This window comes from Mastigoproctus giganteus, chromosome 13 (assembly GCF_048544385.1).
Source record: "Mastigoproctus giganteus isolate SK-2022 chromosome 13, ASM4854438v1, whole genome shotgun sequence".
In the NCBI taxonomy this organism is placed as follows: Eukaryota; Metazoa; Arthropoda; class Arachnida; order Uropygi; family Thelyphonidae; genus Mastigoproctus; species Mastigoproctus giganteus.
Window position 1 is genome coordinate 132,325,673 of NC_143587.1, and position 24,746 is coordinate 132,350,418.

General features: G+C 34.5%; 1 protein-coding gene across 1 annotated transcript in view; it reads left to right on the plus strand.

The window, feature by feature from the left end:
- LOC150076445 (voltage-dependent T-type calcium channel subunit alpha-1G-like) overlaps positions 1-24,746 on the plus strand; it is a 123,498-nt gene that overhangs the window by 79,181 nt on the left and 19,571 nt on the right. The window contains exons 25-31 of the mRNA XM_090387715.1: positions 35-124; positions 2,090-2,297; positions 8,758-8,909; positions 11,188-11,297; positions 12,589-12,719; positions 13,819-13,968; positions 22,205-22,326. Coding sequence (XP_090243841.1) covers positions 35-124; positions 2,090-2,297; positions 8,758-8,909; positions 11,188-11,297; positions 12,589-12,719; positions 13,819-13,968; positions 22,205-22,326 — 963 coding nt within the window. The remainder of the gene's footprint in view (positions 1-34; positions 125-2,089; positions 2,298-8,757; positions 8,910-11,187; positions 11,298-12,588; positions 12,720-13,818; positions 13,969-22,204; positions 22,327-24,746) is intronic.

A 24,746-nucleotide genomic window follows, 5' to 3' on the forward strand; every position in this document is an offset into this window, starting at 1 on the left:
CAGTACAGTAACTTTATCACTTTGTTCCTTTTAGGCTCTAATGGCGCTATTCGTGTTGTCCTCCAAAGATGGCTGGGTGAATATTATGTACACTGGCTTAGATGCGGTTGGAGTTGATATTCAGGTAAATTAAATTTCTGTATTAGGTCCCTTTGCCCAATTAAACGACTCTTCTCTTTTTTTAGAGGAATTGAAATAAATGTCTTTCTTCATCCTTTAAAGTTCATAATTTACTTTTATAATTTATTATAATAATAAATGAGTGCCTTATTTTTTTCCATTGATATTGAAATTCCACTTTTTGTTCTTTCAAAATTTCTTAACAAGTTCCCACAGCAGAAGAAAATTTCCAAAGACAGTCTAACTATCTATAAGTTAGATGTGATCTCAATCGTCCATAATGAGAATAGTTTTATTTATCAGTGACTTTTCTTTTTCATAGAAGATACTGTAATCTTCGTTCATTAGGATCAGGAGTAAAGCTTAAAAATATATATTTTACATTATTCTAGAACACTGAATGTCACTATATCTAAAAGCACATTAACGATATCGTAAATATGTTTATCTCTGTTTTGCCACTATCGTTAGATTAACTGTTAAGGTTAATGTCACGCTCGTTAGGTCACGCTCGTTAGGACATTTATGCTCAGTGGGCTGGATATCCTAATTGTCTGTATAACTGAGAGGTGTGCAATCTAGGTGAAGGCACATAGATCAAGCATTACAAGCTTGAGAGAACCACGCATCTACTGCTCTTCTGCAGTTTGAATCAGTCGTCAAGTCAAGTAAAGTTTGGACTGATGGAGCTCTTTTTTGACAGAAAAGTCTGAGCTAATTTTTGACGATTATATGATATTCTGAGGAATGACATTCACATATTTCCCACAAGCACAGTGTGGATATTGTTCAAGTTAACATCTTAATAGTTCTCACTAGGCTCCTCCAATTAATCAGATTAGATAATCTTCATATGCACAGTTAGGTTTGCAAAGTGTGCTGTGCAGAGCTGGATAGGGATGCAATGCTTTTCATTAATCCATTTCAATAACAGTACTTCATGACGAACATTGGATAAGGATCTGGCGATGGCTGGAAGACGATCAAACTTCCATAGTACACAAGATGACTAAACAGATTGCAGTTTTTTGATATCGAATAGTGGTATTTCCGTTTTTCATATAGGAGATGCTTTTTGCATATCTAGTAAAAATATTTAATTTTTTTAAGGTACGCGTTGAATCAAAAGCTGTCCTCAGGTCTTTGTAAGATATAACTATTGGTATTTGTACATTTTCTGAAGGCGGCTGCTGTACCAATGGTAATATTGTTTATTTGTGGATTTAGGTCCAGGTGATACAACTTCAGGTGGCTGAACAACCTTTTTACTTGAGCTTGTTATTGATTTGGGTGGCTGCGTCTCTACTATATATTTAGAAATTGCGAATTGTTGTTAGAATTAGAACCAAGACATCTTTAGAGAAATGTGATTTTTATATCATAATATTGATGTATTTTTATCATGGCCTTGTCCGCCGATTTTAGGATTCTTGTTTAATTTTGGAAGGCTGATGCAGTTTTAGGAATCAGAGATAATATATTTAATAATTTCTTGGTGCAATAAAATTGATTAAACTGCAATTACATTAAATGTTACCCAATATATAGTATAGCCTTCCCCGTATCATGCATTCCTACATTACTCTTAAAAACAAATGGTATCAAACATTATTCTAAGTTAGTATTTGAACAAATTACACATCCAAATAATTCATCAAATCTGGTCTCTGAAATATCTGGTAAAACAAGTTTATTGTATATAAAAATTGTGAGGAGGGAAAGGTGAACTCCGCCTAGTGAAATAATTTAGATTTAAAAAATATAGAAAACTACAATTATATCAGCTTGCTATAGTTTTTAAATCTATTGAGAGGTTGGAACAGTTCTATTGCAGAAACGATTAACGAATGCATTCACGGAGGAGGTTTCATATTATTATTTTTTTCATATAGTATATGTATTTGGGAGAAAAGGAAAGAGATTGGGGATTCACTACCTTAAAAATAATTTATTTTTCGTTTGTTTGCAGCCTCAGGAAAATCACAACGAGTGGAGATTGCTGTATTTCATCTCCTTCCTCCTGCTGGTCGCTTTCTTTGTGCTAAACATGTTCGTTGGAGTTGTAGTGGAAAATTTCCATCGCTGTCGTGAGGAACAAGAACGGGAAGAGAAAGCTCGTCGAGCTGCTAAGAGGGCAAAGAAGCTCGAAAAAAGGCGGCGAAGTATGCAACAAAAGGGTCGGTAGTTAGATTGAGAGTCTGGCTTTGGCTATACGGCAAGGCTAAGTGGCTGTAACGCAAAAAGCTTCTCTTAGAAGTTGTCTGCTATTGCTTCCGCTTTTAATGCAGCACCGGTATTCCTTTTAGCACTTTTGATTCAAGCTGATCACATGCATAAAATTGCTTTATCGGTTATTTCTTTGCATCTCGAAGCAGCCTTTTTTTGTTATTTGTAAAATGGCAAACAAATACTTTCAACCATATTTCGAAAATACGTTTCGTCGTGTTTTCGACATCTCCCTTCTTAGTCCGTTATTGATCTGTTTATTGCTCCAATACTTTTATGATTACATTCTTTATTAATGCATTTCAGTTTGATCCAGATGATGTATGCTGAATCACTCGTCTGAACCATTCGAATGAGGACTTTTCTGCCCACTAATGTAGTTTTTGAATATGACTTTCCACTCTGCTTCAATAGAACATTTCAGTCACAATACACATAGTCTTTTGACTTCTATTGCCTAAAACTGCTCTTAGTGCTAAGCTAAAAGTTTGTTGCTTTCTTTGACGTCATCACTTTCCATTTCAGCGATGCATTATCGACATAGCTGAAATTGTGAATGGTATTTCGCGGTGCATTAATACTCAGACAACCTATTAAATGTATATTACGCCATTACTTAAAGAGTATGTGCGCGGTGGTTTATACGGATCATTTCGGTCCACTGGCAAGTGTATTGGCCGAAAAGGGTCATAGATATTATTGCCTCGATGGATTGTTTTGAAAGAAATTTCTGCCCAGTTTCTATAGACACGTGCTCTTCATATTTCATTCACTGCCAGCAAGGTTAGCTGTTGCATTCACGTTAATTTCATGGATCCTTCTGGACATGTGGGATTTAACTTCTGATGTACGTTGTGTTAGAACTCAGTTGTAATTAGTGTAAGCTTACCCCAAATGACTGCCCAATGGAATTGCTAAAATAATAACATACTGGATTTGGTTCATCTATTTGTGCAACAAAATATTTTATGTTTTCATCAATTTTCGTAGATATACGAAATTGATATTTGGTTTGTCCCAATCATATCTTTAATATTGTAAAGGGATTGATAACAGTTTTGCCAACATGAATTCAAGGAACCGATAAACAGAACTCTTCACTTCTTTATTTGCTCTAATAAGATTTTGAATTATTATGAAATATATATAGTTTCGTAATTCTGTGTTGACCTACGAAAACTCCTTTAGAAACAAAATAAAACGACTTGTTTTCCATCCGTTGGTTTCGCAAACCACACTAATCTCTTTGTTTACTTCATTCCAGTGAAAGTCAGTGTCCTCTGATACCTCCTTAAACAAACATTGTAATCTCTCTCTCTCTCTCTCTGTTTTTCTTTTAAATGTTTTATTTGATGTCGAAATTTCGCTCCTGTCATTTCTGGATGTCAGTTCATTTCAAATCTGTAACATAAATTTCCACTGCAAAAGAGTTTGAAATTTTAATATTATTCTGAATCAATAAAAGTATATTTTGACGCTGTTTAAATATCTTAGCCTTGTCGTGAAAACACCATCTTAACCTTATCTTCCAAATCTTTTTTTTCTTTACGTTTTTTTTATGATTTTACTATTTATTCTTTTATACTTCTAAGGGCATTGCTAAAATAGTTATTAATTACACGCTTATATTGTTAGTAATTACTAATATCTGTCTAAGGTAAGAATATTTTTAAAAAGTATTCGCTTGAGATTCTTTTTGAAGTTTCCAACGTTTCGGTTACTTTACCCATTAGGAAAAGTCTTCTTATTATGTTTGAATCATAATATCAGTTTACTCCAAAATATGCAACCCCTTTTAACAAGAGATCAGAGACCAATATTACATTCGCACTTAACTAAATTTTCCTAATATGAAGATAAAATTATCTATTATTTTCTGAGGTTTTCTATTGCGCCCAATAGACTTCATATTGGACTGTAGTTTAAGAGATATTATCCATGCTTATTTTTCTCTACTTGTTTACTCCAACAGCTTTGAAATGTTGTTTGGGTTGAATTACCTTTCAGGAGTCCTTTATTTTCCTTTCAAATTTGATTAAAAGCCTATAATTAGCAGCAACCGGTTATTTATATCAGAATGTGTCTCAGGCCAGGCGGAATAATTTTATTCCACAAAAACTGGCAGATCCATTAGAGAATGCACCCAATTTAATCGCCATATTCTGTTGCTCATTGCCTTAATTGCTTCTGCACAAATTCAAAATATCAAAAAGAATTAAAGATGTAACAAACGAATTCTTTTCACATCTGAAATTCTTATTAATGTAAATTATTGAGTGCAGTTCAGATTACATTTCTCGGATGTCGTAATCCTGAATCATTAATAAATATAATTTTTCGTTATTTTTGCTATCTAAATAGCAAATTGATATTTTTATTTCTCCTCTTCCTTTTTGGTACCAAAACTATTGAGGTGGAGTCTGTTCTTGTTATATTCGGTGTTTACTTTGCCTTTCAGAAGGCATTTTGAAGTTGTTTTCGAAACATATTCAGTGTAGTGGATTTTCTAGATGTGCACATATATTCATTAATACTTGAAGCAATCTTAATCGTTCCTATTCTGGGTCCATCATATTTGCGATAATAGTATTTTCAACTCTCATCTAGTACATATATGAAGTGGTCTTATGTTTATAACTCTGACTGCAAGAGCTAATATTACCTTTATCATAATGTTATTAATCCTTAGCCGCAGAAAATAGAAATAAAAATAAAGTTTTCATTATTGAAACAAACCCCATTAATTGCAACATAAAGTAGAGATATAATTTTAATTTGGTTCCATACATATTGTCCTAATAAAAGATATGCGACATCCCACCGATGAGGAAATTGTGACTACGAAGTGTACAAATATTTTAGACAGCGATTTGCCTATTATTCATTTCAACCATGTATTTTCGAGCGATAAGCACACAGAAGCAGCTATGGTTTCAGATCGAACTGACAGCTGGATGCTATATGGAAAAAATATACGAGTACATGAATTAAACAATCCCATGCGTGACAAAGTGCTGAAGAAATGGAAGTAAAACGAGCCGACACACCCTGGAATGATCGGTTACCACATTTCGCTATTAGATCCTAAATAATATGAGTTCGGAACTGTGAATGGCCACTGGCAAGCGGTTTCATGACACTGAGGTGTATCCTACAAACTTTTGCTAATATAAACAAATGTACACTGCCGATTGGCATGGTGCAAGGCACAGCAAACCTAGACTTTGAAATACGCCTTACTAGTCTGACTGGCATGTTTGGACATGGAAGATGTCTATAAAATGTTTACGAATTGAATTTATTGTCCTAAATGTGAAACTGGAAAGATGTAGTGTCATGGCTGAGTACGGACTAGTTCTGCTGATCGCAGAGTATAGAAGAACGAATGGTATTTTCCTCATTGGTGTTCAGGACAGTTTTATGTGTTCTACATTTTGCAAATTGATTTTAGGACTTGCAGCATTCATATTCCAATAAGACAACCCTAGATTCTCAAAAATGATTATGAATACGTGATTTGAAGAGAATAGCATGGGATCATTTTAGTGACCAGCACAAAATACCGAACATCTTTGAGATGAACCAGAACGCAGAATTAGCGAAAAACCAACACAGCTCTCCGAGTGGAACTTAATGTTTTTAAGGAGTCTAGTACAATATCGCTTCTTTTCAACCGGAGATTAGAAAAATGTGTGCCCCAGCAGAATGAAGCAGTCACCATTTTCAAAGATAAGCCGGCATGCTATTAATATATTTTTAGAAAGTTTACCATAACTTTTGGTAGGACAGTATAGTTATAGTATGAAGCCAGTGAGTTTCCTTTCTAATATGAAGCTGTATACAATTTACTCACAATAATAATCACACTGACTGAATAAAGAATTTAGTATCCTTTATTGACACGGCTATTTCTTAGTTGGAAAGATTTTATCTCAATAACTTTTCATAACTATTAATTCTAGTTTATGAACATTATATAACCAATAGAATGTTAAGTTAGCAAAGCCCTATTCCTTTTATTTCCAGTTCTAAACCTTTCCCTACCATATTATATGTACTGCTGTTCCTACTGTTTTAGAATTTATTATACGGACCATTTTTCTCTCTCTCTATCCCCTTCTCAACCTCTCCTCCGTAATGGACTCTTCTCCCATTCAGTCACTGTGTCTTTCAATTACTTCATTTCGTTCCTTCTGCCTCCTTTGTAAATATGTCCTCTTTCTTACCAAATCATCTCTTTCTCCTCATTAAATTATCTAACTGTATCTGTTCCACAGAAAGATTCTATTTCTCATTGGCCAGAAGCCAGGCTCCATGGATTAAAAAAGTAGGTTATGAGTTGTATTTTGTTCTTGATATAAGAAATTATTTTATAAAAGACTGATCTGATTTTTTTAAATCAAAGTTTTGGTTGATTTATAACATTGCACATTTAAGCACAAAGTTTTTTAACAATTAATATATACTGGAGTTTGTTTTTACCAATTAAAATCATTTACCAATTCCCAAAAACGTGTATTCCGGATGAATTGTAAACGTTTTTAGTAGTTCATTCTAGGTAAATGAATTCTTAAGTTCTGCAATTGATGATGAGGCTAAGTCCTCTGAAATAAAATATAAACTGTAGTTTGACTAAGTTTAAAAAGAAGTGCATGCGTATTATTAGATATATAGAGTGGATGGAGCAGAAAAAATTAGCCTTTGCAAAATGTAGCAATTTTCTGTTAATATTTGACTCCTAGGACTCTGGAGTTTCTGTCATTAAATCATGGTAATTCCAGGTGCATAAAAGTGTAACGCTTGAACCAGACAACTACTTCATTATGTTAAAATCTTCTTTGGATAACAATTCGAATTTTGAAGACCTGTTGAGCATTTTTTAAAACTTTTATGAAATTCCAGCTAAATCGGCTTCTAGTAGAATGAAAATATTAATAATCCCACGATATGTATGGAGCCTACTCCTCATTTCTCAAGAGATAATTCTCAACTTTCCCTGGTATACTGCAAGCATTATTGAAATATCAAAAACTCAAACCATACTCCATATCAAGCGTACAGTAAACCATACATTAAAATTTATAATATACATACAATTATATTATAAACTTTAATGAATACAATTTCAAATAACATATTTAATACATTCTGAGTCAAGGTAACGTATGAGCATATAATAGCACTGATATATCTGTAATGATGCAAATCTGATCCTGCGGATACTGATATGCAAAGAATAGTAAATTCGCTAAGATTGTAGGAAATGTGGGATCCATTTCGATGATACGTTATGACTATTGAAGTGTAGTCTGCGTATTTTATTACTATTTCCCTCTTCTGGGACTTCTTTAAAGTTCGAAGCTTGTGGCTTCAAGTTCCATTGCTTTGATTTGCCAATGTCATTTCCGTAGGGCGGTTATTCTGCGGTTAAACAAATATTCTGAATCGCACTGCTGTTCAGAATATTTGTTTAACCGCAGAATAACCGCCCTAATTCGCAAACGTGTTCAAAGGATCAAAGAAGCTAATGTAATTCAGTACTATTCTTGGTATATTACATCTGTGAAATGCAGTTCAACAAGTTTCTAACCATCGAAACAGAAGAACAACAACTTTTCCAAAGACTTTTGTGCTCAATGCATCACTGCTAATGTCCAAGAAAACCAGGAACTATGCAGAAAGCAATCCATCAATCGCTTTGCCTATTAGAAGCAAGTGAGAACCTTTTATAAATTCCCTTAAATTAACATCACAATGACTGATCGTTGTGATACCCTAAATTCTTTCTGCTGTAGTCGTGAACTTTCTAATGTTTCCAAAACAGCTTCGTAAATTTTCGAAGTTATTGACCTAATGCAACGAGAAATGTGACTTAAATAATCGCTGTTTGATTATTTAAACTGAAATTCATTGATAAAATAAATAAAGCTTGTCTCTATTTATTTTAACTAATAGAACTTGTTTTTAAGAAAGTTACCATTAGATTTCGTTTGTTGAACAAACTTGGTTTGTTCAGCAAATCGCTTATCTGTAACTGGTAATTCATAGAATTACACCAGAAAAACTCGTGAGTCACAGCAAAACGTTGCTGCAGTTACAGATAAATGATGTTTCTCTTACAAAAAGCTTACTGCGATTTGTTTTAATGAATTATCCGCCATTACAACTGTTTAAATGGCATTGCTCTTCTGAAGAAATAATGCAGAGGAATGAAACAGAATTAATGTAGTTCTCCTTATAGTTTATTTACAATTTGTCATTAAACCTTATCTTGAGGTTTAAATCACTGATGAAAATAATAGTGTCATTTGGATTCCATTGATTAGTACACAATGCATGCTACAACAAGATGAATATTGAAAGAAACTGGGGACCCTTTTCATTCGCTAATCATGTTAATATTTTTTACAGAAATGCGAGAGCCTCCGTATTACATGAATTATTCCAAGCCACGTCTATTCACGCATAACATTATCACCAGCAAATATTTTGACCTTGCTATAGCAGCTGTAATTGGATTGAATGTTGTAACTATGGCTATGGAGTTCTATATGATGCCTTCGGTGAGTATTCAGGACTCTTGTAGATAGTTTAGAATAAACAAACAAACAAACCAAAATATGATAAATGTATGTTTAAACTTTATAATAAAATATATTAAGGTTCTCATATATTGATCCAGTTAATATTTAAAATATTTTAAAACTTAAAAAGTAATAAGCGCAGTTTCAATGAAAAGATCACTGAAATGAATTTTCAGTGGAAAGATCAAAGGTTGAACTTCAAGGTTTTCTTCGAGATATGAGTGCTTCGTAAATTCTCCAATCTGTCCGAGCAAATTGGAGAGCTACATATATGTATATCATTCTATGCTGGATATGCTTTAAGCATTTTACGTGGTCCTGTTTCCTCTTACCTTTTCAGTTTCCGTTTTTCAACTAGAATCTATTTGGTTGTTTATTTCTACTTAGTTGAGGGCTGACAGAAATGGTAATTAGCCACACTAAGAAAAGTAAGGAAGGTTGTTCTCTTTATACAGATTCGTTAAACAACATCGAAACATTTTGAGAAGAAAATGTTTATTGATAAATATAATAGGGTGTGCTAGATGGAAAGCCATCTTCAGCTGGCTTACCTCATGCGAATTAATTGTTAAAATCGAAGCTTCAAAAACACGACTGCAATATTAGAGATCTCTGCTTATTCACTGGGATTAAATTGAAAGAAATAAATAAGAAATGAAGTAGAATAAACTTCATTTTAGATATTGCTTCAGTAGCATGGTGCGTTGGTAATGTAAATATATTAAAAGAAGGAACGAAGCAGTTTTTAACTTACACGAGTTCTAAATATTAATTTATTTAAAGTTGGAAATTGTATTTTCATCTGAATTTCCAACTGAAAATAAATATTTAGATCTCGCATAGGCTGGAAATCGCATAGAGATAAAAATCGAAGTTCTAGAGCAGGAGGATCCAAACAAAATTTTCAGCATTTATAGGATATTCTAACATAAGTATAGTTATTATTCACCATCTATTGTGCAATATCACATTGTTATAATCACGATCTTTCCCACATCGCGTGGAAAAGGTATGGGTTCAAATCCCATCAATAATGCCAGGAATTTGTTGGCTTTTTTTCAGGCCTTGACTGAGGTAGTCGGCTGCAGGCAAGGATAGCAATGTTTTCTCCTGGTATTCAGGGTTTTTTCGACCAGAGAACGCATATAATTTATGGACATAATACACAGGGGTAGCTGGGTTTGTTCTCTTGAATAACCCTTAAAAGGAAATAGTTTATATTATTGACCATGTCAAAGAAATTTAAAAATATTTTCACCTGCTATGAAATTTCACAATAGGTTAAAATATTATTGAAAGTTTAAGGATAATGTTAATATACCAATTTAGATACGTTTATTTAAAATGTATAAGCATATACACTTATTATTCAAGTATCTTATCACACCAAATATTTATATAATGGAGGCAAAATACTGCTTCACGAGTTTCAAAGTAAAACTTTGAGACTGAGCGCAAACTTTTATATAGTAAAGAAAATTCAAGTGTATTCACGAGCAGTTTTTTTCTTTTCTCCATCGCAAATGATTCTATTAGCTGTAAAAAAGAATCCATGAGTGGGAACTATCGATCTTTTTTCCCAGCTCTGTAATTAAGGTGTCTTTTAAGTTTTTAGTGGTTATTTTCGATAAATTATAATGCAATGTTTTGCCCAAATATCTGTAATTAAGTCTCCCATACTTGATGTTTTATATCAAATATATAAGTAGCCATGGTTTAAAAGATTTCAGTTTCATTGAAATGATAAGTTCGTGATGAGACAGGAGGTGTGTGATAGCTTGTTTTGCCAGTAGAATAACTGCTGCCATCTTTCGGGCCGAACTAAAATAATCCAAAATGTCAGAGGCACACTGTATCTCGGTACAATGCATCCTTAACAAGTTTAAAAATCTAGCGTTATTTATTATAAAGCTAAATTGTAATTTAGTAAAATATAAGGATAAAATTAAAAATATAAATACATAAAGGTAAATAACATGTGTAAAGGAAAAAGTAAATAAAATTTAAACAGGTACAAAAATTGAATAAAATCAAAAAAGGTACAAAAATAAATAAAATCATCAAAAAAAAGGTACAAAAATAAATAAAATAAAATAAAGGTGCGAAAATAAATAAAATAAAAAAGGTACAAAAATAAATAAAATAAAATAAAGGTACAAAAATAAATAAAATCAAAAAAGGTACAAAAATTAAATTAACCTATTAATATAACAATTAATGTCTCTTTATTTTAATTCCTCTTTCAATTTTATTTCAGGAACTGGAATATGCCCTAAAAATTTTTAACTACTTCTTCACTGCCGTGTTCATTCTTGAGGCAGCAATGAAAGTAATAGCTCTTGGAATAAAACGCTACTTGAAGGACAAGTAAGAATTTCAATTTCTCTTATTACCTTGATTTTTCAAGCGAACAGAATTTAAATTTAAATAGCACGTAAAATTCGTGTCAGTTACGGTTAGCAAATAATCAATAACTAATAAGCATTAAAATCTTGGTATGCAAGATATATCTTTGGTAATCAAACAGATAAGCGATGTTCAGTTTCTTTTATGCAATTAAACTTCTGCTCTTCCCACTAAAGGAATTCAACTCTGTTTAGACGTTCATTTCAATCTCGAAATTACATGAGGTCGTGGTACTCTACTAACGTTGGCCTGGGACATGTCTCCACGCATTAAGGGAACCGCATACCAGCAGAGTGATGACGAAATTACTCTTGTTGTTATTTCTGGTGATTTACAGTCGACACTTCGTTTTCTTTGATTGCACGAGGGAAACACTCAAAGATAATTATTGTTCTCCGCTGGTAAAGTCCTGACCCTTGCCACGAGCCATTTAAATTCAGTTCTAAATTACGGAAATGGATACAGGAAGACAGCTGCAAAAGGGTTGTCATGAACCTGCCACAATGCTAAGGACCTTTGATAAATTACAGCGTTAAATTTCCTTGGATTAAAAATATCAAATAGGAAATGAAAGTAATCGGATTATGTATAAGGCATTCAAAGGTTTACACAGCTGGCTTTGCCTTTAAAAATATATTCTGCTTCGCATCCTACCTTAAAGTTTAACTTTTAGTATATCTTAAAAGTAGGTTTTTAATTTTTTTGTAATGCTTTTCACTTGTTTTACTTTTAAATTCACTTTATTATAAGTTCCTTATACTTTGAAATTAAACGAAAATAATTATTTATGCACGATCAGCTGTGCCTTTTTTTCTGTCTTAATAGCATAATAATAATTTTGATAATTTAAAATATCTAATAAATTTTAAATTTACCTGCAACTTCAAAAATGCACGTTATACAAAACGGAAATCGATCTATGAATCTTCAAATGGTTTCTTTTCCTTTAGAGTACCTTGTAAAGTCTCTTAACGTAATAGCCCAAAGAAATTTTGTAATTTAGAATGTCTTAGTTTTATTAGGCACAGCCGAACTTTGCCCACAGTTTTAATAAATCGTTTCATGGAGGTATAATATTCAGACTAAATATCGGAAAGGTTCATTCTTCAAAAGTCCTATGGAGAATAACTTTATTTTTTTTAAATTAGTTTGTTATTTGGGGGTTTTTTGTCGGTATTGCATTCAACTGCATTTCAATACTGTTTTTTGGGTTTTGGTGTGAAGGATTTTATTTAACCAAATCTACTTTCAGGTGGAATCAACTGGACGTGATAATAGTGAATTTGTCTATTGTGGGAATAGTACTGGAAGAGATGGAATCCGATCTGATCCCTATTAACCCCACAATAATTCGTGTAATGAGAGTCTTGAGAATAGCTAGAGGTAAATAAGAGAAAATTTAATGAGATTATTTTAATGCATGTTTTCTTTTACTGAAAAGTTTAAAATTTAATAATTTTTCATTACAGATATTGTTTTTGTTCAGGTTTATTTACATAACTTATATTTTGCTATCTTATTATATTGGTACTTATGAAACAACGAATTTCAGTGGAGATTTACATTTTTGACTCCTTCCACTCACTAAACTTATTGATTTCGTTCATGAGCAACAGATACAGGAACAGTAACATCCAAACATATGAAGTGAACTATCCAAGCAATGCTCTTAGAACTTTCCCTTGACCTTGAAAGAAATGAGGCTGTGAATACTAAGGTAATGTAAGAAACTTTCTTAGCATAGTGCGTGAAGTATAATGAGTTTGTTTCTATTGCATAATCAAATAAAATTTGTGTCAAACAATTGAACTGGGGAGAAGAGTGAATTGAGGAAGAGTCTCAATTTGGACAGCCTGAATGCGCAATTCGAGATTCTCATTTGCCAGATATTTATGACAAATGTGAACATTTATAATTTCAAGACAGTAAAATTAACGTTTATGCACCAACTAGAGAATGATAAACTCCTGAACCCAGAGCACTGGTCACTTTTAGTGAACAACTTGGTGTGAGTAAATTCAAATTCCAAAATTATTGATCCTAAGTCAGAATCAACCGGAGGTAATATGTTTCAGGCAAATGCAATGTGACTTTTAAGTCATTTCTTCCAAGAACATTGACTACAGACGAAATCAAGGAGACTCAACACAAACCAGTAGCCGATTCACTCCAAGCAGAAGATCCTTTTTCTTAATTTTTGTTATACCAATTTACCCATCTATATGTGCACCTTTTTGTTGTGATTCGCTTAAAAACTGGTGATTCGCTTAAAAACTGGCCATTCACGAATGCAAATATAAAACGCCTTTATCTCGGTAATTATGTTTGATGGTTGACTTACCACTTACTATACTGGTTTTATTATAATCAAATAATACTTTTGAAAAAAAATAAAGTAAATAAGTGAAGTTGTTTTACGAAAGAAAACTTCCTTAAATGCATCTCAGTCTTATTTATTTATTTATTTTTTTTCGATTTTCAGTGTTGAAACTGCTGAAGATGGCTAAAGGAATCAGGGCATTGCTGGACACTGTTATGCAGGCACTTCCACAGGTTGGGAATTTGGGCCTGCTTTTCTTCCTTCTTTTCTTTATTTTCGCAGCTCTGGGAGTTGAACTTTTCGGGAGGTTGGGTAAGTGCACTTTGTTTTCTCATCTTAACATTTCAAATTAATAATGGACAGACCAAACAATAAATCAATTTTAGAAATTAATACTGGGTTCAGTTCAAAAATTGTAAATAATGTCTAAAGCATTAAATTTGTGTTTACTTAGCTATTCATTTCTAGTGATAACACAATTTGACTGAAATATTCATATACGGTTAACAAACTGCGAAAATTTTCGTAGAGTTCCACCTACTGTTCCCATTCTTAATTATCGGATGATTAACAGTGTATGCCATTCAGAAAACGTTTCCAGCACTTGTTCTCTGTCGGATAATCTCGCAATGAAGAACGATGACTGGACATTTGATCAGCGACTTTCTTCTGGGTTAAAATCATTCTCGTTTTCTAATGGACTCCCCTCCCTCATTTTCGATGGCCAGTTCTTGTTTCCAGCTGTGTTCTCTGGAGGCTGATTGGAGCAGCTATGACGTAGCAGGTGGTCACTATTCCTCTCGCCACTCAGCACACCAGGGCACGTTAGTGCTGCTTTTAACTCTCGCTTACGGTCATTGAACTTTTTTAGGCTTTTCTTCATTATTATTAGCAATTGGAGTTCAGTTACTTCAGGAAAATAGGTCCTTGAACTCTGGAAATGCCTTGTCTGGAGGTTCTAATGAAACTTGGTGACAAATCATGGACTGCACTTAAAATTTGTTGAACAATTTTTGAAATGGAGTAAATGTTACAAAACGTCTCTGCCTTTTATTATACCCATGGTCTCTCGATTTTTATTCTCCGTATTCATTTTGTACTTATAAACAAGTACACAATTTAATACTTAATTGAAATTTACAAAATAAGAAAAACATGTTTCCTTTCTTTTCCTCAACTTATGGTAAAATCTTTAAATGGCCGAAAAAATTGATGGATGTTGTCGAAAGCATTAGCTAGCTTTGGTCACGGCCGCTATACAAGTTTAATTTTCCAGGAATGTATATAATCTGAAAGTCGTTTACTTAAAGCAAGTGTATGTTTTGGATTTCAGCGCAATTTCTTTACTCTTTGCTATCACTCTTCGGTCCTCCTAATTTCCATAATTACCAAGTTTCCTTTGGCCAATAAACATCAATTTCTATTGTTTGTGAATGGATTCGCTAGCCTATAGAAACAACTGATATATTATTCCGTGTTTGGCCCGTCTTTAATTGTGCTTTTTATAACAGATCTATCTCAATATCCTTATTTGATTTATCCCCAGATCCAATTCGATCGACCTCTGTAACAGCTTGATTTCCTCCTCTATTGTTACAACTTCCGGGACACGCCTGGTATTCATAAACTTCATGTCAATCTTACAAAGAAATATCTGTCTTGCCATGGATGTTTCCAATAACTTTTATGGTCTCTTTGGCAAACTAATATTGATTTTTCGCTTTTTTTTATCGACATATGATATTATTCTTTATCATGGGAAGCTCAGTATTCACTAAATTGAATAGAACTCTAAAAATAGATTCAATCTAAAAATAATTGAAACGTTTCTGTCTTCTATGCAGAACTACAAAAAGCTGTACACTTCCTCCACAATAATTCACTGTTGTTTAAGAAAACAATTTGATTATTATTTAAATTTATATTCCTCAATTCCCCAAACAATATTTTAGTATGGTTTTATAGAGTAGCAAATATGTAAAAAATAAATAAGTAGTAATATGAAAAGGTCAAATCAGATCGGTCAGTTAACTATTAAAATGGAAGATTTCTTAATAGGATCCGTGAGAGAGATTTATTTAGCACATACTCCTTAATAACTCTAGAAGAAACAATTTAAATTTAATTTCAGAACAATATAATCATACACTTTTCCTTTCTTTAATTTTATTTTCATCTAAATTCGTGCAATTTTTTTCTTATCTTTATTAAAAATCCTTCTGACCCCGAGTCACTTTGGAAATTTCTGTAGCTACTAAAAGAACTGTATTTTTCTCCATTTCTGAAAGGTATCCAGCAAGATTAATGAATTTGTTTATGCAGATCCTATTCCCTGATTCCAAAATATTCAACCCATTAATTAAAAATCTTTCACTCACAATACCAAAAAGAATTTATCCGTTCTTTCTTGTCTCTCTCACATTTGCTCATCATGACATGGTCATTCATATGTCTGCTACGAAAGGCTGAATATTCACGTTCGCAAGTTGCTGAATATTCGGACAACTCTATCCGTGAAAGGATTTTGCTACTAATTTCTTATTTGTAGATAGCAGGCTATTTCCAGTTCCTGACGTAACATATATCCAGGTCAGAGATTCCAATATGCTCATTAGGGATGGTCAAGGATAACCATTCCTAACTGATTATATACAGCTCATATTTTGCTTGCTAATGTATGTGTGTGTGTATTATATAATAAATATAAAGGAACTAAAACGTGTTATTAATCATCAGCTAATTAGCAATAACGACAAGCCGATTCTCAGTGTATTATAATAAATCACCTCTATCCAAATTTGTAACTTAAATCAACATTAGTTGATTTAAAAATTTTAACTTTTTAAATAAACATAATGATGTGGATACAACATTCCCTCTAGTTCTCCACAGATAAAAATTGAGACTCAGGCAATCCCAGCAATTTCAGGCAATGACCTGAAACTCAGCCATGCAGTTTGAGTTTCGGGCCATCCCAGAACCACACCTTTTCCTTATTAACTTGCATTAAGTCGTTTTCTCTCATAGACGATTCCACCGACCGAGCAAACACCTGATTTCCAAATTCGATAGGAATGTAATTGCGATCAAAAGAATGCTTCACCGCACATCTTATCTGTGATTCAAGGCAGTTGTCACCTTTGGCTTACTTTGTATAATTGCAGTAGCAATTATACAAAGTAAGCCAATTAGAATAATGCAATTACTGAGCAAGAACCCAGAATTCTCGAAACTTGAGGTAGTCTATAAAACGATTTTAGAACATTTTTTTTTCATTTCACTGCATAATTTTAACATATAATTGTTTAGCAATATAATTGTTAAATATCTGTTTAGTAACCTAATTAATCAACGCATTATATGCGTATTAAGATACTGTATCTTATATATTAGTCTAAAAATTACTTTTAAATATTATTCTAATTATAACTGTTCAAATTTGGTAGTTAGGCTTGTAAGAAAAGTATAAATAATAAAGTATAAAGCATTACTTTGATGGGAAGAAGTAAAAACTATCACCAAATTGACCGGGACCGAATAATTTCTTACATTAGCATTAATAGAGGCATGTGATTCAAGAAAGCAAGCTTATGCAGCATCAGCCAAAAAAAAAAAAAAAACAACTCCCATTTCACCCCTCCGTTCGTTCTAAATACCTGTCCAGCTGAGCCTTAAATTTATTTGGGCTATCAACTTCCACAACAAGGGATGGAAGTCTGTTCCACTAACCAACTACCCGCTGACTGAAGGAAAATTTCCGTACATCTGTCTTTCCTCAGTTTGAATTTATGCCTTCTCAGGTGATTATTCTGAGCACGAGGAAGAATCCCATCAGCACTGAGCATGCTCAAACCATTCAAGGCTTTATAAACCTCAATTATATCATCTCGCCGGTGCCTAGTCTCCAGACACTGTAATTTGCAAAACTTAAGCCTTTCTTCGTAAGAGCAACCCTTTGTTCCATTCAGTAATCTTATTGCCCCACTCTGTACTCGTTCCAGCAGCTCAACATCCTTCTTGAAATCAGGCCTCCAGACCTGTATACAGTACTCAAGGTGTGGCCTGACCATTGCCTTATACAAGGGAATAATTACCTCCTTATCCCTGCTGGAAAAAGTCCTGTATATCATTGACAAGACACCATGAGCTACTCTTGCAGTCCATCTGCACTGCTCAGAAAACTTCATATCTGCCTGCTCAATTACCCCCCCCCCAGGTCCTTTTCATTCTCTACCACTGTCAGCGTAGCACCACAGAGCTGATACGTTGCTCTTGGGTTACTGTTTCCCATATGTAGTACTTTCCAATGTTAAACATCAGTTGCCACCTCTCAGCCCATCTGCTCAACGTTTCCAGATCCTGTTGCAGCAGCATACTCTCAGTAGTGTCCTTAACAACCCTGCCAACTTTTGTATCGTCTGCAAACTTGGACATTAACCTTGATATACCTTCATTAATATCATTTATAAATACAGAAAACAACAATGGACCCAACGCTGAACCCTGAGTGACTCCACTAATAACATTAGTCCACGATGAGCAGTATCCATTGATTACCACTTTCTGTCTTCTCCCCCTAAACCATCCCTTTATCCAAAGCAGCAATTTTCCTCCACTGCCACACTGCTCCAATTTGTGCAGCAGTCTTCCATGTGCAACAGTATCAAAAGCCTTTCTAAGATCCAAATATAATATCAATTTATTCCCTGCATCCAGTTCTTTTGTGACTGCATCATCGTATCCAATCAAATTGGTCAGGCAAGACTTTCCCTTAACAAAACCATTCTGTGTCCTAGCTATAACTGAAGTCTTGTCTAGATGATCCTGCAGTGCTTCTTTAACCAGTGCCTCCATTAATTTTCCTGGAACAGAAGTTAAACTCACAGGTCTATAATTACTTGTGTCAGCTTTTGATCCTCCTTTGTGAATTGGGATCACATTTGCACATCTCCAGTTTATGGGTACCTCCCCTGAGTCCAAAGAAACTCTCACAATTATGGCCAAGGGTTTGCTTACTTCCTTTGCTGCCTCCTTTAATATAACTGGATAGATCCCATCCACTCCAGGTGCCTTTTTTATATTTATCTTCAACAATCATCAAGCTCACTGCCAGAGTTTAATCACCTCCGGCATTCCCCTCCCTGAATAACTCCTCATGTGTGAATGTAGATGCAAAATACTCGTTTAGTTTGTTGGCCACCTGAGCAGGATCATCAACAGTTGAACCACCAATATCCAGTGGACCAATCCTATTCATCCCTTTCTTTCTAGAGTTTAGATAGGTAAAGAGCTCTTTTCTGTTTTTCTTTGCATCATTTGCCAAGGATTTCTCATAATCTGACTTTGCCTACCTAATCTCCTTTGTGACTTGATTACAGACCAGCTTATATCTATCATAGGCTTTCATGTCACCCATTAATTTATATGTATACCATGCATTTTTATTCTCTGCCATATGTCTCATTAGTTCATCTGACATGCAATTAGGCCTAAATCTTGAACAATATTTCTTAGCTGGTATGCAAAGCCTAGTAGCTTCCAAGATAAATTCTTTGAATGCTTCCTATTTTGAATTTGCTGTTGGCGACATCATCACTTGGTCCCACTGTATAGAATTTAAATACTGTCTCAGATCATCGTAGTGGCCTTTACGAAAGCAAAAACTCTTCCCTTTCCCTTGATGGTAGTTACCTCTTTGAGTAAATCCAACTTCAGCACACTGTGATCACTGCCACCTAGTGATTCCTTTATCTGCAGATTTTTAATACATGAAGAATCACTACTGATAATCAGATCAAGAGTATCACTGTCTCTAGTTGCTTCCCGAACATGCTGATGTAGAAAACAAACATCCAATAAATCCACAAAAGCCTTGCTAGTGTGTGAGTATCCAATCCGCAAATTCCAGTCAATATCTGTGAAATTAAAATCCCCCATTATAAGACTCTCTGATATACTGGCCCACTCTATTTCCCTGTACAGTTTCTTATTATACTTACCAGAGTCATTAGTCCTATAGCACACTCCTACTCTCAATTTTGATCTCCCAATGCTTATGTCACACCAAACTGACTCGACACTGTACTGTCCAGCGATGTCGACTGGCTTCACTTCCTTGGATTTTATGTGTTTCTTAACTAATAGCATAACCCCTCCTCCCTTCCTATCCTGTCTATCCTTTCTGTACACATTGTACTTTCCAAATTCCAGTTCTGCATTCCTTATATCTGTGTGACACCACGTCTCTGATATCCCAACAGTATCTGCCTTTGATGTTTTGAGCAATACCTCAAATTCATCAAATTTATTTACCAAACTCCTAGCACTGGTGTACACTCAACTATACATGCACCTGTTCTTTTTCTTAGCTACCCTAACACAACCCATGTGTTTATTTGTACCCCAATGATTCCCGGCAGTCTCTGAAATACCCAGCATCTTGTTTTCCAGGCTGCTGCTCATTCCAATAGAAGCAGTGCAAGAATCACTTTCATCTCTGCCAGTGGCTATTGTTAATCTATTAGTCCTTGTATCCCCCCAAGCTAGCAATTTTCCTACCCACCTAACACTGCCTCGATAGCACCAGCAAATATTGTTGCACCCTTTCTATTTAAGTGTATTCCATCCCTGTAGAAGCAGTCTCTCCTGTTAACAAGTACAGACCAGGCTGAAAAAAAATTCTACCCCTTGAGCCTTGCACAACCTTTCCAGGGCCGAATTGATCAACAAGGCTCTCATCATATACTCTCTCCTATCGTGTCTGGGCAGAATTGCAGACATTTTTCTGAATGATTCGCCACACCAAAAATCCTGAAACGGTTAAGGTGATTTCAAATTTCTGTTGGGAAATTCTGTACCTTGAATCACGAACAACCGGAATCATCAATATCCAGTGTTAAGTTGGTCCTTCAAAGCAAGACCCCTTGAGAATAGCCCGTTCGATAGTTTCGTTGCTCTCATACCCTATTGGAAAGGACTTGATTTTAGTATCCTTGTCTCTGAAACTGAGAACCAGTTCCAGTCAGTAGGGTAGAAGCCTTTATGGTCATTTTCATGCTGAATTGCTCGATCACGGTTGAAGGTTATATGGGCTAATGGGGGAAACCCTGGGGTCCGCTTCTCAACAAATAAGAAGCGGACCTCGTTGTTTAGTTTAAGTTTAAATAAATTTTCTGTTTATACTCCGGGACGACCAAACAGTCAGAGGAGTTCGCATGACAGGTTGAATACAAGAAACAGCACCGTATTCAGTAGTCACGGGCTTGAACCCCGGTCACTCAAGGCACGTGTACTTAGACACCCGCGCGCCTGACCACTAGGCTACGGCGGCGTTTAATTTAGGCACATCTCCCTCTATTAGAGATATTCCACCAGGTATTTACTCAACCTTTGATATTCATAATTTTACTTAGAATTAATCAAGCCGCAAACTTTATTTATTAAAACTTGAATTGGATTGCGCAATACATTTCATATTTGTGGGCGAGTTCGAATTATGGTTTTCAAGTATCTCTCGTTTATTTAATAAGTTTCTGTCAAATTTAAAATAAAACACTCAGTGTATTCTCTTCGTAGAATACGCAACTCACGCGAATGATTAAGAAAATAGGGAAGAATCATGTTAATAGGACACGACCAGCGTAATGCTTTTGCTTTGCTTATCCATTTCGAAGATTGCTTCCGCTTCCACCTTAAATTTATTTTACCGTACCCCATTTTCAGTATATTTACCTTACCTTTCCCGACTTTAGACCACAGTAACTGCTTATTTTTTTTTTTTTTTTTTTTTTTTGATTTGGTAGTTGTTGGCGCATCGGCTTCTATGGCCATATTGCACCTCCCAAGGTTTTTGCAGTACTTTGATCCAAGCCCGAGGCGGGAATCGAACCCGCAACCTTTGGGTTGCCGGGCAGGTACTTTACCCACTCGGCTAGCCCGGTCGGCGTAACTGCTTATAATGTTTGCTGAAGGAAAACATGTTTGCCTCCATGAAACCACTTTGAAGAAGAAAGGTTTTCCCTGTAGTCTGCGGATGATCATCTAACACCCGGTATCGGTTTAATCTGATTTTTCAGGATTCTCAATTTTTCTTTAGTGTCATCCTCTGTGATATTATATATGTACTTACTTATTTCCTGCCCAGTATTCCGCATGCAATTTTCAACTTTAATGTGGACTACTTCAGTTTACTTTTATGAAAATATTTCGAAATTAAACTGAAATTATATAATAGTATTTTGTTGCATTAAATGAAGTTTAATATTCTCAGCCATTTAGAGACGTAGCAGCTGGTAGGAAATTTCTTATTTATGAGTACTAGTTAAGAAATTAATATGTTAGAATTTCAGTAAGCAAAGTTTTAACCTCTAAATGTTGCGAATGATTATTTGAATTCATCAAAATTTAACTTAGATATTCGGTTAAAACTCCAGATACTCAATTATTAAATATGAATGAAATATTGTTATTCCTTCTATTTTTAATCAATTTTGCTTGTCATTAGATTTCACCAAAGCAGGATCTTAATGAATCCAATATTCTTTTTCAGAATGCAATGATGATTTTCCGTGCGAGGGTCTGGGTGAGCATGCGCACTTTCGTAATTTCGGCATGGCCTTCCTGACTCTTTTTCGTGTGGCTACCGGTGATAACTGGAATGGCATCATGAAGGTAATTACTCTTAGAAAACACAAAAGATTCAATGTGATTATTTATCAACTGCGATGGATTCCAGATGGCACGAAAAATATGAAGCATTTTGTGAAAATGAGAAATGTAGTTTAACTGAAATTTAACCTTAAGTTCCTTGTGAAAGTTTAACCTTACGCAGCGAGATAATTCACAGTAGATCTTTACATGAAACCAAGCTAGGAATGTGGCTTAATTTGCCTAAATGAATGCTAATTACTGATGTCTTGCATTTGTGAAATCAAGACAGTAGCTTCCATTTCAAGGTTTAACATAAGCTGTCCCTTAACGAAATCTTTTCACGATTTTCCAAATGGCAGAATTCTATTTTTCCATAATGATCATACATTATCATTTTAATGATATTGATGAATTTTGCAGCTCGAATAGCTAAATATAATACAAAACACAAACGCATCAAATAATGTAAATGTTATCCAGTACACTGCATTACCAAATGAAAACTGCATACACAATTAGTACATAAACGATGTATGTTTTTAATAAAATCAGTATAGTTTATTTTGTTTAAGTATTTTATTATTTCCGTCATAATGAAGTAACGCTTGTTCTACAATATAATAATGCATTATCAATGTATTACTGATTTTTATAATTAATCTTTTCTGTTATTTTTCCTAACATATACATGGTCTCAGCTCCAATCTCATTGATGTCCATTTCCACTTATAGTCTACCAAACCCCACGTACTTTTTTCTGAGAGAATCCCACATATCGGTTGATTCCATCACTGCTCATCCCAGTTGTCCGAATTATTTGCTATATAAATCCTTTCGCTCCAAATGTGGTATTTATGCATGTGTCTGCACTGATAGTAATTGTCAGAGATTTGTAACCTGGAATATCCAATTTTCGATCTTGTCTGGCTTAAAATCTCTATATCACCTTTTGCCAAATTCATCTGTTCCCTCTATCGTTACCCAACTCCGCTAATCACTTGGAACCCTTTGACTTCCTCTCTTTGAAACTTGACTTTCTCCAACTTTCCTAGCAGTGAGGTAATTTTCCTCGGTAATTGATTTTATTGCTTTAACATCTTTTGAATGTTTTGATTTTAACATTCATAACTCCATCTAGCTTCCGTTTTCTAGTCACACGGATCCAGTTGATCGAGATGCTGAGACTTTGCAATTAGTATTGACCTCACACAGATTGTTCATCTTCTTACCAGAATACCAGGCAATCGTAACCACACAGTCAACACATTTGATCTTTTTCTCACAAACAATCCTTCTAAGTACACAGTCGAGGTGAGTTGTCCTCTAGGCACCTCAGATCACAACTTAGTGATGGACACTTTACCAATGGAGCCGTTCTCTCGTAGTCATTCTCCATCTCGTGTTGATTGGCATTACAAGAATGAAAATGGGATGATCAGCGAGATTTCTTTTCCTTGATCGGATTACGGTATCTTCTGATGTCTACGTTTGCTCATATCGGGTCAGTGAAATTATTATTATAGGGATGAAATCTTTTATTCTAAACACCACCTTAAAATCGTGTCCTTTATCTAAACCTTGGTTTACCAATAAACTTAAGACTGTTCTAGATAAGAATGTTACATATAGCAATTCGCTTGTAGCCAAATCTTGAGGTTCATTTTCAGCTTACACCAAAACACGCAACAATTGTAAAGCGCAGTTATTAATCAGTTCAAACTAGATTTAGAACAAGCTAAGAGTAGAAAAGTTGCTTCTTTTCCAAATGGGATTCGAGCATTCAGGTCTCTTGCCAATGCTATTGGCCGCAACTTTTGCAAATTTCTATTCCCACCTCTATCAAAACCAAATGGTTCAATTGCCACTTCAACCAAAGATAAAGCTGATCTGATAGCATACTACTTTTCTTCTAACTCGTGTATTGATGATTTTGATAAACCACCTGCTACCATTCCTAGTACACCCCATTGAATGCCTCCTGTGGCCTTCCGTCAAAAGAATATCAGAAAAAATTTTAACAGTCTTGATACCAAGAAAGCACCAAGTTCTGATTGTATTTCTCCACGTTTTCTCAAAACTTATGCTCCTGAGCTTACTCCTGTTCTGTGTCGCCTTTTTTTCACTTTCGCATTCAACAAGTGTTTTCTCTTCTGCTTGGAAATTTGCTTATATTCATTAGGTTCCTAAAAAGGTGACAAATTCCTCCCATCCAATTATCGTCCTATTGCACTTTCTGGTGATATATTCGCCCATGCTTCCCATCTGTGGACAAATTCAATAAAAAAGTTTGGTGAAACTGAAAAAGTTGATCTTGACATTTCAAATTGTTTTGATCGTGTGTTTTGATTCTAAATAAGCTGCAATATTATAGTCTGCCAACTTTTTATTGTAATTGCGTATCTGGTTTTCTCACTTTTCCGCTCACTGCAGTTGATGGTAGA